Source organism: Scleropages formosus, chromosome 16 (genome assembly GCF_900964775.1).
Source record: "Scleropages formosus chromosome 16, fSclFor1.1, whole genome shotgun sequence".
NCBI lineage: Eukaryota > Metazoa > Chordata > Actinopteri > Osteoglossiformes > Osteoglossidae > Scleropages > Scleropages formosus.
In genome coordinates this window covers 15,986,446-16,000,699 of record NC_041821.1, presented here as the reverse complement: position 1 = coordinate 16,000,699, position 14,254 = coordinate 15,986,446, and the positions used below count along the sequence as shown (strand labels likewise).

The 14,254-nt window shown below is 42.3% G+C and overlaps 1 protein-coding gene across 1 annotated transcript in view; it reads left to right on the top strand.

Annotated features, from left to right (window-relative positions):
• LOC108933588 (zinc finger matrin-type protein 4-like) overlaps positions 1-13,932 on the top strand; it is a 51,041-nt gene extending 37,109 nt beyond the window's left edge. Inside the window, exons 6-7 of the mRNA XM_029259108.1 lie at positions 3,762-3,861; positions 12,811-13,932. Coding sequence (XP_029114941.1) covers positions 3,762-3,861; positions 12,811-12,832 — 122 coding nt within the window. The 3' untranslated portion in view covers positions 12,833-13,932. The remainder of the gene's footprint in view (positions 1-3,761; positions 3,862-12,810) is intronic.
• Positions 13,933-14,254: the final 322 nt, after the last annotated feature.

The following is a 14,254-nucleotide window of genomic DNA, read 5'->3' as shown; positions in this document are numbered from 1 at the left end:
AATGGTTCTAATTGCAGTGTCTTCAGGGTCTAAAGATGGTCGGGGTCACCCCCCCCCTCGTATTCCAAGTCTGCTGTCTGCATATGCTTTAGCAAAGAGAGCAAGCTGCTGCCATTTGAAGGCGACATGTGTGGAGCGAATATGACCCAAAATAACACGTCCAATTTATACATTCCTCTGCACATCTAGAATATAACGAGCCTCTCAGCAGTCAGTTTTTATACCTTACATGTCTGTTATTCATATTTTTTATTGGTGATGCTAATAATTTTATCTGAGTCAGAATCCAAAAATATTTCATCATAAGGCACGTTAACAATTCAGTCTGTGAAATCATCTGTTCCATAGATTTCGCAAGGGATTTTGCAGCTGGTAGTGTAGTGGCTAGGGTTGTCCTATTGCAATCTCAAGGTCCTGGGATTGAAACCACACTTCTACACTGTGGATTCAATCCCAGGACTTTAATATTGCAATATGCAATATGCACTGCACTATTTATATTTAAATACTATACCTAATCAAGTGCACACACCTTTATACTGAATTAGGTATAGTATTTATTATTATTATTATTATTATTATTATTATTATTATTATAATAATAAGAAGAAGAAGAAGAAGAAGAAGAAGAAGAAGAATAATACATAAACTAGTATTTCAGCACCCTGAATACACACTTGCCATTGAATGTATTTCCTGTTCAATGGAACGCATGAAAATCCTTTATATATGGCGCTTTCTGTGCACTGTTGCTCTTGGACGACCAGAACAGGCTGCACAGATCCCAGAGCTCCGATCCTTCTCTTGTTGAAAGTGAGCAGTTCATAAGTGGCACTGCTGCATAGAAAATCATCTATATTTATGTTTGAATAAAACTGACCTCATTATTAGCATGAATTATTCATTTCGCAGATGCCCTTGCTTGGCGAGCGCTTATCTGGGGCAACTTACAAATCATATAATTGTATACATTTGTACTCTTGATATTTACTACAGCTATCATATGCAGGGCAAGTACCTTTGTGAATGGTGCTATAATTTTAGAACTGTTGTAAAGTTACATAAGAAAGCATCATGTTGATTTATATGTAAGGAAAAATCTCTACATTCGTATGATTTACTTGCTTTGCAGATGTCCTTATTTTGTTTAACTGGGGCAACTATCCCAGGTTATAGTGCTGCACTTTATTAATCTTTGCTGCTTAACATTAATTGAAGCTGTTGACACCAAAGCCCTTTCTCAAGGGTGCAGGACCATTGTCCATTAGCAGTACAGTTACACTAACCCCTTGCCTCTTAACTCAAATGATTCTACTTACACTTATTAACATTTATTCATGTAGCAGATACTTTACTCCAAATCAACATAAAACTCAGAGTAAACAAGGGGGCGTTGCACTTAGATGCGGACACATGACTCTCAAACAACAGTCATTTATTCAGAAACCACAATTTTCACCTTCGCATATTACACAAGCAGCTGCGTATAGAACCGAGCAGAATTAAAAAAGACTTTAATCACTTGTCAACAGATTATGTAGTGCAAGTTTATGGGGTAGGTAAACCTTTGGGCTTTTGATTTTGGACCCCTTGTGAGAGGACCTACCAAGCAGCCAGAGATGGAGGAGTGCAGCAGTCTGCCTGGGAGTGATTAGTGAGTGATTGGCAAGTGATCAGCAAGCTGTTCTGTAGGCATCTGAGTACTGATCCTTTCACTGTCTTGTTGGTTGTAACCAGAGTGTTGAATTCGTGGGAGACCCTGGAGGCCAATGGAGAGAGACGTGGTGTGCCCGAACCCAGCCCAGTAACTTGTTCAGGTTTTCCAGTGGTGTTCCAGCGGTTTTTAAACACCTGTAGTTTATAGGTAGCTGGTAGCAAAGTGGGTAGAGCTGCTGCTAAATAATTTCAAGTACTTTGACACTGTAAGTTGCTTTGGAGAAAAGCATCTGCTAAGTGAAATAATGTAAATGTAATTAGTCCAACGGTCTGCTTAATCACTCAGGTAGGATAAAGAGCAGTGTTGGGGAACCCTGCATCCTGCTGCTTCTCTCAGATTGCATGCTGTCTGATGCCCCAGCTACCCCCCATCATGCTTTAATTAACATTGGATCACGGGCGAACGTGAGACTCTAGCGAATGAGTTTGTTAACGGAACTCGGCAGTTGGTGAGCGATGCTCGCAATACTAAAAGATTCATCAAAAGAAGTCTTATTAAGAGATTATAGCGCTTGGCATGAATCGCGGCAAGGTTTTTGGTGGGCAAGAACTTCACGTTAAACCCAGGCCTTCAGCTCCATGACAGATTGCGGCTTAGTCAGCCTGCATCGCACACTGCTCTTTTTCTGCTCATGTTAGCCAAACATTAAAAAAAAGTTTAAAACCTGAAAATTAAGTGCCACTACTACTCTTCTTCATGGATGCTTATACCAAAACTTGCACTTGTACCAATTTATATGGCTGAATGTATTGCTGGAACAGTTCAGATTAGATGCCTTTCCTAAGGATACTACAGCACTACTCCTCCTGGGACTTCACCTGCAACTTTCAGTTTGCATCCTTGACCAACATGCTGCTGACTGCATCTATACACCCGTATCCATGGTGATGCTTTCATGGTGGTGTATAATCCTAATGTACCTTCCTCTTCCCCCATGTAGCTCACACCCCCTTCAAAAGAGGTTTCATATTCTGAACATCTTCAACCACCGACTAAGAGCTTTTTTGTGTTTCCGTGGTGAAGTGCTTCTCCTACAAGTTTCGCATCCCAAAAATTGCAAAGCGGCTGTCAGACGACGAGAGAGACATGATACTGGAGAGGAGTGATACCTGTGCAAGTGAACCAGTGTGCAGATGCTCCAAGGGGCAGCTTTTCACATTATTTCCTCACGGACCACGTGTGCGTGTGCGGAGACGTCTACGCCCGTCGTGCGCCCCCGAACCCTTGCATCCCGACACCTCAACGTCCTTGTCCTATTTCGGGCCACTGCAGTTGGAGCGCCACCTGCAAACCCTTTAATTAGCGCACATCTGCTTCCTCTCCATCAGCAGTAGAGCTAATAGGCGCCGCTTGGCTCCCGTCTCCTCTGCCACGGCCTGGAAGCAGCATTCTGCACCGGCCCCCCAAATAGACAATCTCATTAGCTCCCCATGGCTTCGTCCCGCAGCCCTGGAATTTCTCATTTCCTTATGTGTTAATTACCTCCTCTTTGACAAAGATGACTAGCGCTGGAGACATGTATTCCGCCCTAAAACGAGCTATTACGGGCAACGGCTATTTGTTTTACGAGACCCCTCTCCCATAGAGTGCCGAGATGGATCCCGCAATCCAGTCGAGATTATGGGTGTAAAATGTGTAGAAATGTATAAATAAATGTGTAGCAGCCTCTGTCAGGGATAAAAAGTCATATACTCTAGAGGCCCTTTATGAGCAAGAGAGCATTTTGTGCTTTTGTCCCGGTTTACAAGTCTTAAATCCCAAGCGTCGGATAGAACAAAATGTCATTTGTGTAGGCGATAGAAGAATGGGCTCAATTTCACCTGTCCGCTCACTTTAGCTCTGAAACTTCCTGTAATATTTAAAGATTTAAAAAGTATGGATTTTTTTTCTTTTCTCTTTTCGCTGTGATTTTTATCACACTGCTCCGGTGTGTGTTAATTTGTACTTTTGCAATGGGCTGAAATTAGCTGGTGGATATTAAAATGCGTGTTTGTGTGTGTGTGTGTGTGTGTTTGTGTTTTTGTCCACACGCTTCTTTTTTCAGCAGGCCTGCGCAGCAGCTACTCGTGCAGCATGTGCAACGTGATCCTGAACTCCATCGAGCAGTATCACGCTCACCTCCGTGGCTCCAAGCACCAGAACAAGTGAGTTGTTTCGCTTATGCTAAGTTGGTGCCAACCCTGCTAATGGGTTTTGCCGGTAACTTAATCTTTAGCCCTGTTAATGATAGCACAGTTAATGTTCACTTAGGTGTCCTAATAAATGATCCTGTTATACTAGCCCAGCTAATGCTTGCGTTAGTGGACATGCTAACACTAGCCCAAGTACAATTTCCTCAGACATAGGAGCTAATCCTTACAGTTTTTACAGCCCTGAGTTAACGTCTTGGCTCTGACATTTTGTTATTATTCTATTTATTCATCATATCTTCTTGTAAGTCAATTTGACTGTTTTTCTCTGTTCAGTTTGGGCAGCTTAAACCAGACCTTCTCCTGTACGGACAGCTCTTCTAATGCAGCTGTCAAATGTGCGGAATGATGCCGCGTGTGCCGCTCATTATTCATGTTAATCGTAACCACGGACACACACCCTTGTCAATGAGAATCCATTAAAGCCCTGCAGAAGGAACCGGAGAAAAGTAAGGGAAAAAAGACAAAAATGTGATCAGAACCATTGCCCTGTTGTGTCACAAGTTTTACATTTACATGTACATTTACATTTATTCATTTAGCAGACGCTTTTCTTCAAAGTGACGCGCGCGCACACACACACACACACACACAGGCTGAAACCACTCATCCCGAGCGGGGTCCCGGCGAACCGGAGCCTAACCCGGTAACAAAGGGCGCAAGGCTGAAGGGGCAGGGGGACACACCCAGGACGGAAAGCGACGTACATCTCAGAAAATACAATTTGTGCAAGTACAAGTTTTCAGTATCAGGAGAACAATAGGGCTAAATTTAGCATGACTTTAGACTGCAAACCAGTGGATTCAGCCGTAATGAGCAGCCCTCAGTCCAGAATTCCAAGAGTTGAAGTCTCTCGTGGTATAAAATTACGCAATACAGATGACACCGTTCGGATGCCGCTCAAACCCATTTCCACCGCCAAGACCCTCCCAATTTCAACCAGTCATAATTTAAAAAATGGTCGCTCAGGTTCAGATTTCCCAGGAGATTCTTTCTCATTGGGATGGACAACACTGTCTCCGTGATTCAACGGCTCTGAACACAGCCCACGTTAATTTGAGTTCATGGGATCAATTATATTTATTTCTGACGTGCTTATACTTTTCTGGAGAATCCCCATCGAAGAAAACAAGAATTTTAAAAGGTCTTTTCTGAAACTGCTGCGATAAATTCATGCAGCCAAAAAAAGGAGTGAGTGTACGATATAAAACATGGCTTTCACATCCGGCAGCGTTTGAGAACTAGGCAGAAGGGATGTGGTTTTGTGAACAGAAGGTTCCTAGACATGGCTCAACAGTTGTACCTTTGTGTTTATTTAACTTGAATTGCACATGCAGTTCATCCTCACATGACTAGATTAATAGGGTGAGGATGGAGTCCAGTCATTCCAATGTTTTGCATACATGATTTTCACTTTGATAGTACAGTGATTTTGAACAGTCAGAGTTTCATTTCACCAATTAACCAACAACTCAAGTGATCTTGATGGCCTGTTGGAAAATGGTGTATAATTTATGAATGAACTGTACTGCGAGTGTGTTGATGCAGCATTTATAGCACTTCCATATCAAAGCTACATTTAAAACATAAGTTCGTTTTAAAATTTTATGCAAGTAAATCACTTCAAATACGGAAACAAAATAAATCTTTTTACAAGTTCCCTTCCAGTTACTATTTTTACCAGATTTTTTTGGAAAATTCTGGGATATATATATTAAAAAGGTAATAACTGTAATCCGTTAGGCTGTCCAGTCATTCCGATATGCAGTCACCCGAGGTCCGGTCATGCACTGATGGACTGTATATATACAGTATTTATCTTTGTACGTGGAGTCAGAGATGTAAATCACTTCACACTGATGTTTTAGAGTGTCAATAGCAGAATTAATTAATCTGATGTGACAAGATGAAACAGTAATAATAATTAATGATTTCAGTGGACGATGCTGTCTCACACATTTGCACACACCTGACATCCCATCCCTTGGAGGCAGTATGAGGAATAGGAGACAGAGAGGACTGATCTCCAGTCCAGCCTAATAGAAGAGCATTTGGACTTGGCTTGTTGCTCTGGATACCGATGGTGCTCACTGTGGAATAGCAGGTCTCCATTTGACACACTCATGGTAGATTAGCACAGGTATTGGAGCTGAGGCGTGAAGAAGCAGGTGTGGGACTCTGTATGGTACCACCAGCAGTACTGCAGATACCACGGCATATGAAGATGTCCTATGACAAAGTAATTTTTAAAAATACACACGCACACACGTGCCTGTGAAGTGCTCTCACATTCTCCTCTTCGTCCAAGTTGCCGGGCAACCCGTTGCCTCGCAAGAGAAAAAGCACTCTTTGCGGACAGATGCTATCGCATGGCACGGGTTGAGCGTGGGGGGCATCCAATAAACGCAGACCAGTCATTAACAGCGCAGAGGGCCTGCAGACTCTCATCATCCACACCACCCCCAGCAATCCTATGAAACAGTTGCATTGGAAGATAAGAAGGAAGAAAAACAGCCCAGTAACGATAAGCAGGGGTTTATTATCAAATGCATATTAGGAACACTCCCTGTGGTGTAACTTTGCATGTTTTTTTTTTCTTTTTCAAATCTTAAATGAGCCGTTCTTTAGTCTGCTGAGCAACAGAACAACGCAATAATAATGTAGCGTGGCTAAACAAACAGTGAAGAAATGATCAGCCTTACGGGAACTGTCCCTACTGCGGTAAAGGCGGTCCGCATTTTAATGGAGGGATAATGGTAGCGTTGGTGCCTAATGACGTTCCAGATGATCTGTGTAACCCTCAAAGACCGTTTGCTGCTTCCTCCCCATTTATTATCCTTCCAGCAAGTTTAACTTAGTTTTCTTTCATTACTGTTGTCACTCAGATCGCTCGTAGGGGCGGCGTTAGCTAACGTTCATGAGCTGAGATTGTGAACTTTTCACGTTCTCTGTTTTCGTTTCAGTGTCACTATTTCTGTAACGTTTATTTCTTTGCTTGTTAGTATGATAGAGAGGGACGAAGCCGGTCCTCTCCGCTGGAATTGTTTTTCCCAGAGCCCAGGTGGAACACACGTCTAACAAGCTGGTATTCATTTTCAAATCATGGCAGATCACTTTCACTAATGGCTGTTGAGCAGAATAGTGTGATTAAATGTGGACATTAATGCTGTCATACAGCTGTCGCAGAGCCCTGTTGTCATTATGTACAGTGTGCTTGCTTTTCCAAGCAATTCCGTCTAAGAGCGTCGAAAAAGCCTACTGCGAGTTGCTCTGGCACCACAGACAGACTGGTGTTCAGAGCTTGCTGCTTGGCTGTTTTCAGAGCAAAGTGGCTATTAGATGTCAGAGTTCTGATGCACCTTGAAAATGACAGGGTCCATAGTCTTCCTTTAGAGCTGCTCTAGCTTCATTCTCTTCTGATAGGTTGGGTTAAGATCTCAAGAGTGAAGCAGCCTGCATGGACTGGGATTATTTATTTATAGGTTCTCCTGTCCCCTCGTCCTGCCCCGAGGCCAGTTGCAATCCCTGGCCTGTCCAGATTTCCCAACGAGAGGTGGTAAAGATGCACGGGCTGAGGTTCACTACACTGGAGCTGCCAAGCTGGAAGCGAGCATGCCGAAGTTTACCGGAGCTGCTGCTGACAGAATGTGTTAGCCACGCTCAATCAGGATGGACCACCAAAGTGAATGGTTGTGTGATTTCCTTCTCTGCCCTCAACCGCTTCCTCCCCAACCAATAAACCTTGCTGTCACCCAGTCATTGGGTCTCACATGTGAGGGAACTGTCCCGTCTCAAAACTGAGCCGACCTACCTTCCTCCAGGGCTGCCTTGCAGCTCTGTCCATCTGTCCTGGTGCTGTGGGCCACCTGCAGTTTACATACCGGCCTCAGAGGTGGCCACTACCGCATGACATTCACGTCATGGTCCCTTATCACTGTGCTACCTTGGGAACATTAGGTTTCGCTTATCTCAGCTGTGGGAGCCGGTCACTCTGGAAGGGTAGATAATTCAGGGTCAGAAGGCCGACTGGCCTCAGACCTCCATGCAGCTGTCCTCTCAGGTCCAAGAGAGATTCTAAGATGCAGATGCAGCCGGTTCATTGCAAGTTACTAAGAGTTTGAACCACAGGGAGCACTTGGAACAGTAGCGATGACGAGAAGCACTGCAACATCCACTCAAGCTAGGAGAACCCTTTAAGCATATCGATCACAGTTTGGACATCAGACAGAGAACTGCCTTACACAAAATGCCTTTTGGGGCAGGAAATACTCATTGATCCGTTGACAGTTTTGTTCGCTTCTAAAAACAGAATCTCATCGCTTGTCTTGCTCAATAAGTGAACAGAGCGATGAGACTCTGAGCTGGCTTGCATTGCTTCCTGAGAACTCTATTGTTAAAGATTAATTTGTGACATTGTCCTCTAATCTGCTGTGCAGTGTATTTTGGCTAGGGAACTGGAATGGGAGCAGGAGCGATCAATTTCGCATCGTGCCCTCCTCTCCATGTATTTTCAGCCGCACTTCAAATGTGTCAAACCTCTCATTATAAAGACAGCAACAACACTGCTTTGCACAGAAAAGTCACCTTCAAAGCCTTGAAAAAAGTGAGAAAAAAAAACAGAGGAAAAGGTAAATTATGGTTCTTCCAAAGGATTTGATGTCAATTGATTAGACTTTCATGCTGAGGAGTGCTGCTCTGGAGATAATATGCCAGCAGGTCTGAGGGTAACCACACACCTCCACCCCCAATTCCTCTACTTTTCCCTTTCCTAGAGGAGAATAAAGTAAGAGCTTTCCCAGAAATGCAAGTGCTCATCTCAGTGCACTTAGGGACTGGTTCTTAGCAATGAACATGTGTTTTGTCGTGAATATGGTTGTTTTGTGCCTTGGTGTGGAGTACCTAGCCAATCATTTGAAAGTCACCTGGCCAATGGCATAGAATCATTTTTCACCAGTGAAACTGCCATGGCCTTGTCATACCACTCATACCGCTCAGACTCTAGAGGGATCTGCTATTGTCACTCTGGCCCTGTAGGTTGTCTTCCACGAAGAATAAAGAATAAATAAATAAATGAAGAATAGTAATAATTTCACTCAGCAGATGGGATGGGGTGCATCCTGTATAGATCCTCTGCGTGGGTGTCTTGCTACTTATCCCAGATGTCTCCCCCTGCACAAATAAGCTTATATTTCCAAAGGCACGCACATACAAACAAACACACGTGTCCGCCACATTGCATTTCTTCTGCAGCCTTCAGTATGTCAATATTGCTTTGGTTGTCATAGTGCCCTTTGCAGCTATACTCTAAGGGAGAGTGAACTGAAATCCTCTTCATCCAAAATCCCTGATTCCACAGTAAAGGTGCCAGCAATTTAATAGAAATCTTAAGGCTGAAGTGCACAGAAAATATTTTTTTCCCCTTTGTAGGAGATGTGGTGCTGCAAAAAAGTTACCGTCTATTTCACAAGGTTTATCAAGGCTTTACAGTTAGATTTATTCATTGAGCAGATGCTCAGAGAAAAATACATTGAGTGCATTACACTCAATTTGTCACATCCCACCATATGAACCACTATACATCACATGAGAATGTCTATAAAAGGCTATCCATTTTACAATTTCTTATCAAAAAATATTAAACATAAACACTTACACATTTATCATGCACTTACAAGATGAAAAAATAAAAGTATATATTTCAATAGTATAAAGGAACAATATTTAGCATACGGGGGCGCGGTGGCGCAGTGGGTTGGACCACAGTCCTGCTCTCCAGTGGGTCTGGGGTTTGAGTCCTGCTTGGGGTGCCTTGTGATGGACTGGCGTCCTGTCCTGGGTGTGTCTCCTCCCCCTCCGGCCTTATGCCCTGTGTTGCCGGGTAGGCTCCGGTTCCCCTGCGACCCCGTATGGGACAAGCGGTTCTGAAAATGTATGTGTGTGTGTGTATTTAGCATACAGTATATCAAACTAGTGGTGGCGCAGTGGGTTGGACCAGGTCCTGTTCTTCGGTGGGTCTGGGGTTCAAGTCCTGCTTGGGGTGCCTTGCGACGGACTGGCGTCCTGTCCTGGGTGTGTCCCTTACGCCCTGAGTTGCCAGGTTAGGCTCTGGTTCCCCGCAACCCCGTATGGGACAAGCAGTTCAGAAAATGTGTGTGTATGTCATACTATGTGACAATAGATAAATATTAAATTAAAGAAGCATTTTCTCTCACAGAATGGCAGACAGGTTGCACCTCTGAGAGGTTACTGGATTTTTTTCTTTGAGTTGATGGCAAACTAAATTTTTCATTTTCCTGCATCAACTGGCGCAAGTGGACCATCAGGCCAAAAAATATGGGAGTTTTATGTACAAGATAGGTTTCTCTGCCAGCCCCATTCTGTCTTTTAGGGGTTCCAAATTTTATGATAAGGAAGTTAATTTTAATTAGTTCCCTACTGGCCATCGTAGCTCCAGTGATGTACCTGCTCTATGTGGTTACCAAGGCAACCTGTATTGTACTAATCGTAGAGTCAGATAGGCACCTGGGCATTCATTTATGTTCTCTCCAGGAATTTATGCCCTCTGGGGACTAGACAGCCTCCTTGGCTATTTGGCGTCAGGCTGTTCCAGCTACTTTTTCAAAGACTTAGAAAGAGGTCAAGGGTTCCACCAGAGGTACAAAGGTGTTCCTCAGGGACCTGTTTTTTGACACCTTTGAATTTTCTCCTATTTCTGGATTGTGTCATCTAACATTTGCCCACTGCAGAGAGTCAAAAAAAAAATAAGGCAAGAGAATTCAAATTTCTCCCGAACCAGTAACAAAATTGTGTCACAGGCCCCACCATGTTCCAAGTATTGAAGGAGATGAGCAGAGGTGACTGAGAGAGGCCTAGCGTAGACTGGCAGGTGCAGATTTATGTGTTGACACACCCTTCCACTACAATCATTCTTCATTATTGTAGAATAACATGATGATTTTGGGTGACAGCAGTGTAGGTGTAGGAGATAGCATGTTTTATTACCTACAGCCAAAACGTCTTTTGACAGCACATTTTTTTATGTAATGTTCCAGCCTAGTAGGCTAGACAGAAACGTTCCATTTAGTTTTTGCAATCTCTCTTCAGTCATGTTTATATCCTCACGTCACTTTTGCTCTGACCCCCCCCCCCTTTGAAAAACTCCACATTCTATTAATACATTTTTTCCCATGTGGGCAAGTCACGTGATCCTGAAGCATGTATCATCAAGGGCAACTTACACCGGTTACCGGAATCATCAATGTATTGGCAAAATCTGTAACTGTGATAACAGCCATTCATTTTCTGCCTGGAGCCATTTGAGGTTCAAGTTCTCCCTTTAGTTGTATCAATAAGTCTGCTACATTGTGATGCACAGGAAGAAGAAAAATAAAAAGCAGAGTTTGTCGTGAATAATGTTGACAGTGGCACACTGACTTTTCACCAGCTGCAGTTGTGTTACGCTTTAAAAGTCTCTGCAGCTCAATATTAGATTCCTCTGAAGTAAACAAGATCTATTTCTAGGCAACCCCCCACAAGCCCCCACCCTTGCTCTCTGTTCTAATTAATTTCTTAAACAACACGGTTGGCTTTGAATATCTGGCACAGAAATAAATGTTGCAAAGGAGGCTGATGGAAAAATATAGCACAGTAATGACTTGATTACCATTTGCACACTGTGATGACCCTGCATAACGAATCGACAAAAGCTTAGAAAACAGTTCATATTTAATCTTTGTATGGTGCATTTTTTTTTTTTTTTGCAAATGATTTGAACCGTAGAGTAATGCCATAAAATCATGCTAAGAGGATTTTGACTCTAACTGAAATGAGATTATTGCAGAATAATTGTATCTGTGTGCAATAATTGAAGCTTCTGGTCTTTTTTGAGGTGATTTTTTGTGGAATTATTTCAGAATGTCATTAATTAGGAAAAGAGAAGAAAGGCCTAATTGCTTGCTGTGTCCTGTGGACATTTAACTGACCTTCCTAAAAATGAACTCTGATACCATGGTAACAAATCCCCAATGCAAATCATGACTGTCATACACCGAGTCAGATTTCTGATAGATTATTGCAGCTCATTTTGTTTTAACCCCCTCTCCACTGACACTTGCAAACCATTTTCACTCTGTTGCCACCTGCTTTTTCTCTGCTTTATCAAGAAACAAAGCTGCCCAAATTAAAACCATTGGGTCAAACTTTACCTCTTGTTTGGTGTTAAGAACTGCAGCTGAACATTTTTTTCTAATGTCAATAAGAGTTTAAACGGCTCATTAAGATCCCCTTCCCTTGCCGGTCTAGGGTAATGGTTAAGTAAGTACATCCATGACCAGATGGTAACTGGTTCATATCTCAGCTGGGGTATAGCTATTATGCCCTCAAGTTGGGTACTTACTCTGAAGTATATCTATAAACTTCCAACTGTGTAAATGAGTAAACTTTGAGAAGCTTGGCTTGAGTTAGAACCTCTGCAGGTTACGGTATTCTGAGATAGGTTCTAAGACTGGTGTAAAAATTTCTGTAAACATGACGTCTTGCAAGAACCAGGAGTATTCAGAGGAAGACTGACTTTCTGTGATGTATGGTGATGATGACTGATTTGTTTGTGATTGATCTTGAACCTTAGTTGTTGACCTTTTTGTGTGCAGGTCAAGAGCCAAGGAAATAAATCAATCACAAACTGATCAACCAGCTGTAATCAGGACTATAATTAGCCTCATCCATCTTTCCTGGTTTCTTTACAACACTCTGACAGTGTTATCTTGATGAGTAAAGAAATATTTGCACCAAAAGTGGTAAGCTTGGTGCAAACTCAACTCAACATCAAATTTGACCACCAGTACTACTGATTCTCTGTTTTAGCTCTAGCAACTGACTGATCTCTGCCTTTTTTTCCTCTTCCAGCTTAAAGCAGCATCAGAAATGATGACCAATCTGCTTGGGTACCAAATATGACCCCTGCCAAAACAGTGAGGAGTAATGGGAACACAGAACCTGCAGAAACTTTTCTGGCTCCTTGACATCAGAGCAGCAATCGGTACCTTTGGGATTCATTTCCAGGAACCAATGACTTATTATGACATTGTTACTGACAACAACAAAATGACCAAACTGTCTTCATATGTAAAGGAGCTATAGTAATCACCTCTGCAACTGCTAATCTTAATTGATGTCACTTTGATGAAAATCATAAGGATAACAACAATTGCCACATAGAAATACTAAGGTCTAAAACTGAGGGTGGTGATGTTCAGCAAAGCTGTGAATTGCAACCTTCTATCCAAGAGGATAACATTGGAGCACTTGAAGCAACAACTGGTTTGTGGCAGTTTGTAGTGCTATTATATTACATTCTGCCTGATGGTTGACTGGTACAGGTGGCCTTTGACAAACACCAGATACGGTGTTGCACAGGGAACCTGATAGTAGCCTAAAGGGGACATGGATTCAGTCCTGTGACCTCAATCATGCAGACATTCTCTTGGGGAAAAACAGTGGCAGCTTGCTGGGCTAAAGAGACTTACCTGGAAGAGTTTGAAAAAATCAACAGAAAAAGTAGTATTGATCTTTTGACTTTATTAATTTTAACTGATGATGTCATGAACACTATAGACTTGAAATGTAGTTTTGTGCAGGGATGTGTCATCTAAGTTAAAAACATACATACAGCATATATATAAATGCTAGAAAAATTCAGTTGTGTTTGTTACTACTCAACGCTCAAATTTTTTTCAAGCTTGAGAGTGATGCACTGCATTAAATTCAGCTGTATAACTATTTCTCCTGCAAGTTTTTCTGTGTTCTGAAACCTTAATGAGCACAATGAAAGACCCAGTCGCTTTCAGAGTTTTTGAGAAACGACAGTGTTCGGCAGCTCTCCGAAAGTGGATGATTGGTCAATTACCAGTGTGCACCGGTTACGTCTTCTTGCAACTCTGAATAGCGATCGATCCCGTTTATTCTTTTATGTGTGTCTGTGTTAAAGGCAAGAGGAGTGAATTCAAAACAAATGCATTTCGTGGTGCCATTTCTGTTCTGTGCTGTGTAAATGTGAACAAACCCAATGACATGTCATTTTCACTCTTGAACATCTGGAACTTCTGTGTTTTGTCGCAGCATGGCCTCAGCTAATGATGGCTTGTCTATCGATCGCACGATTGCCAAGTCTTTGTGATTTAGATTTTTAAATAAAATCTACCACAAATGAATAATTACAGGTAAATTTACTAAAATGAAAGATTTTTATTTAAAAAATAATGCAATTTATTGAATTTCATCGTTACAGACAGTTATGGAAGTTGGAGAGCGTTAAGTTTAAACTAAAGGAAGTAGAATAAAAGAAAGAAAC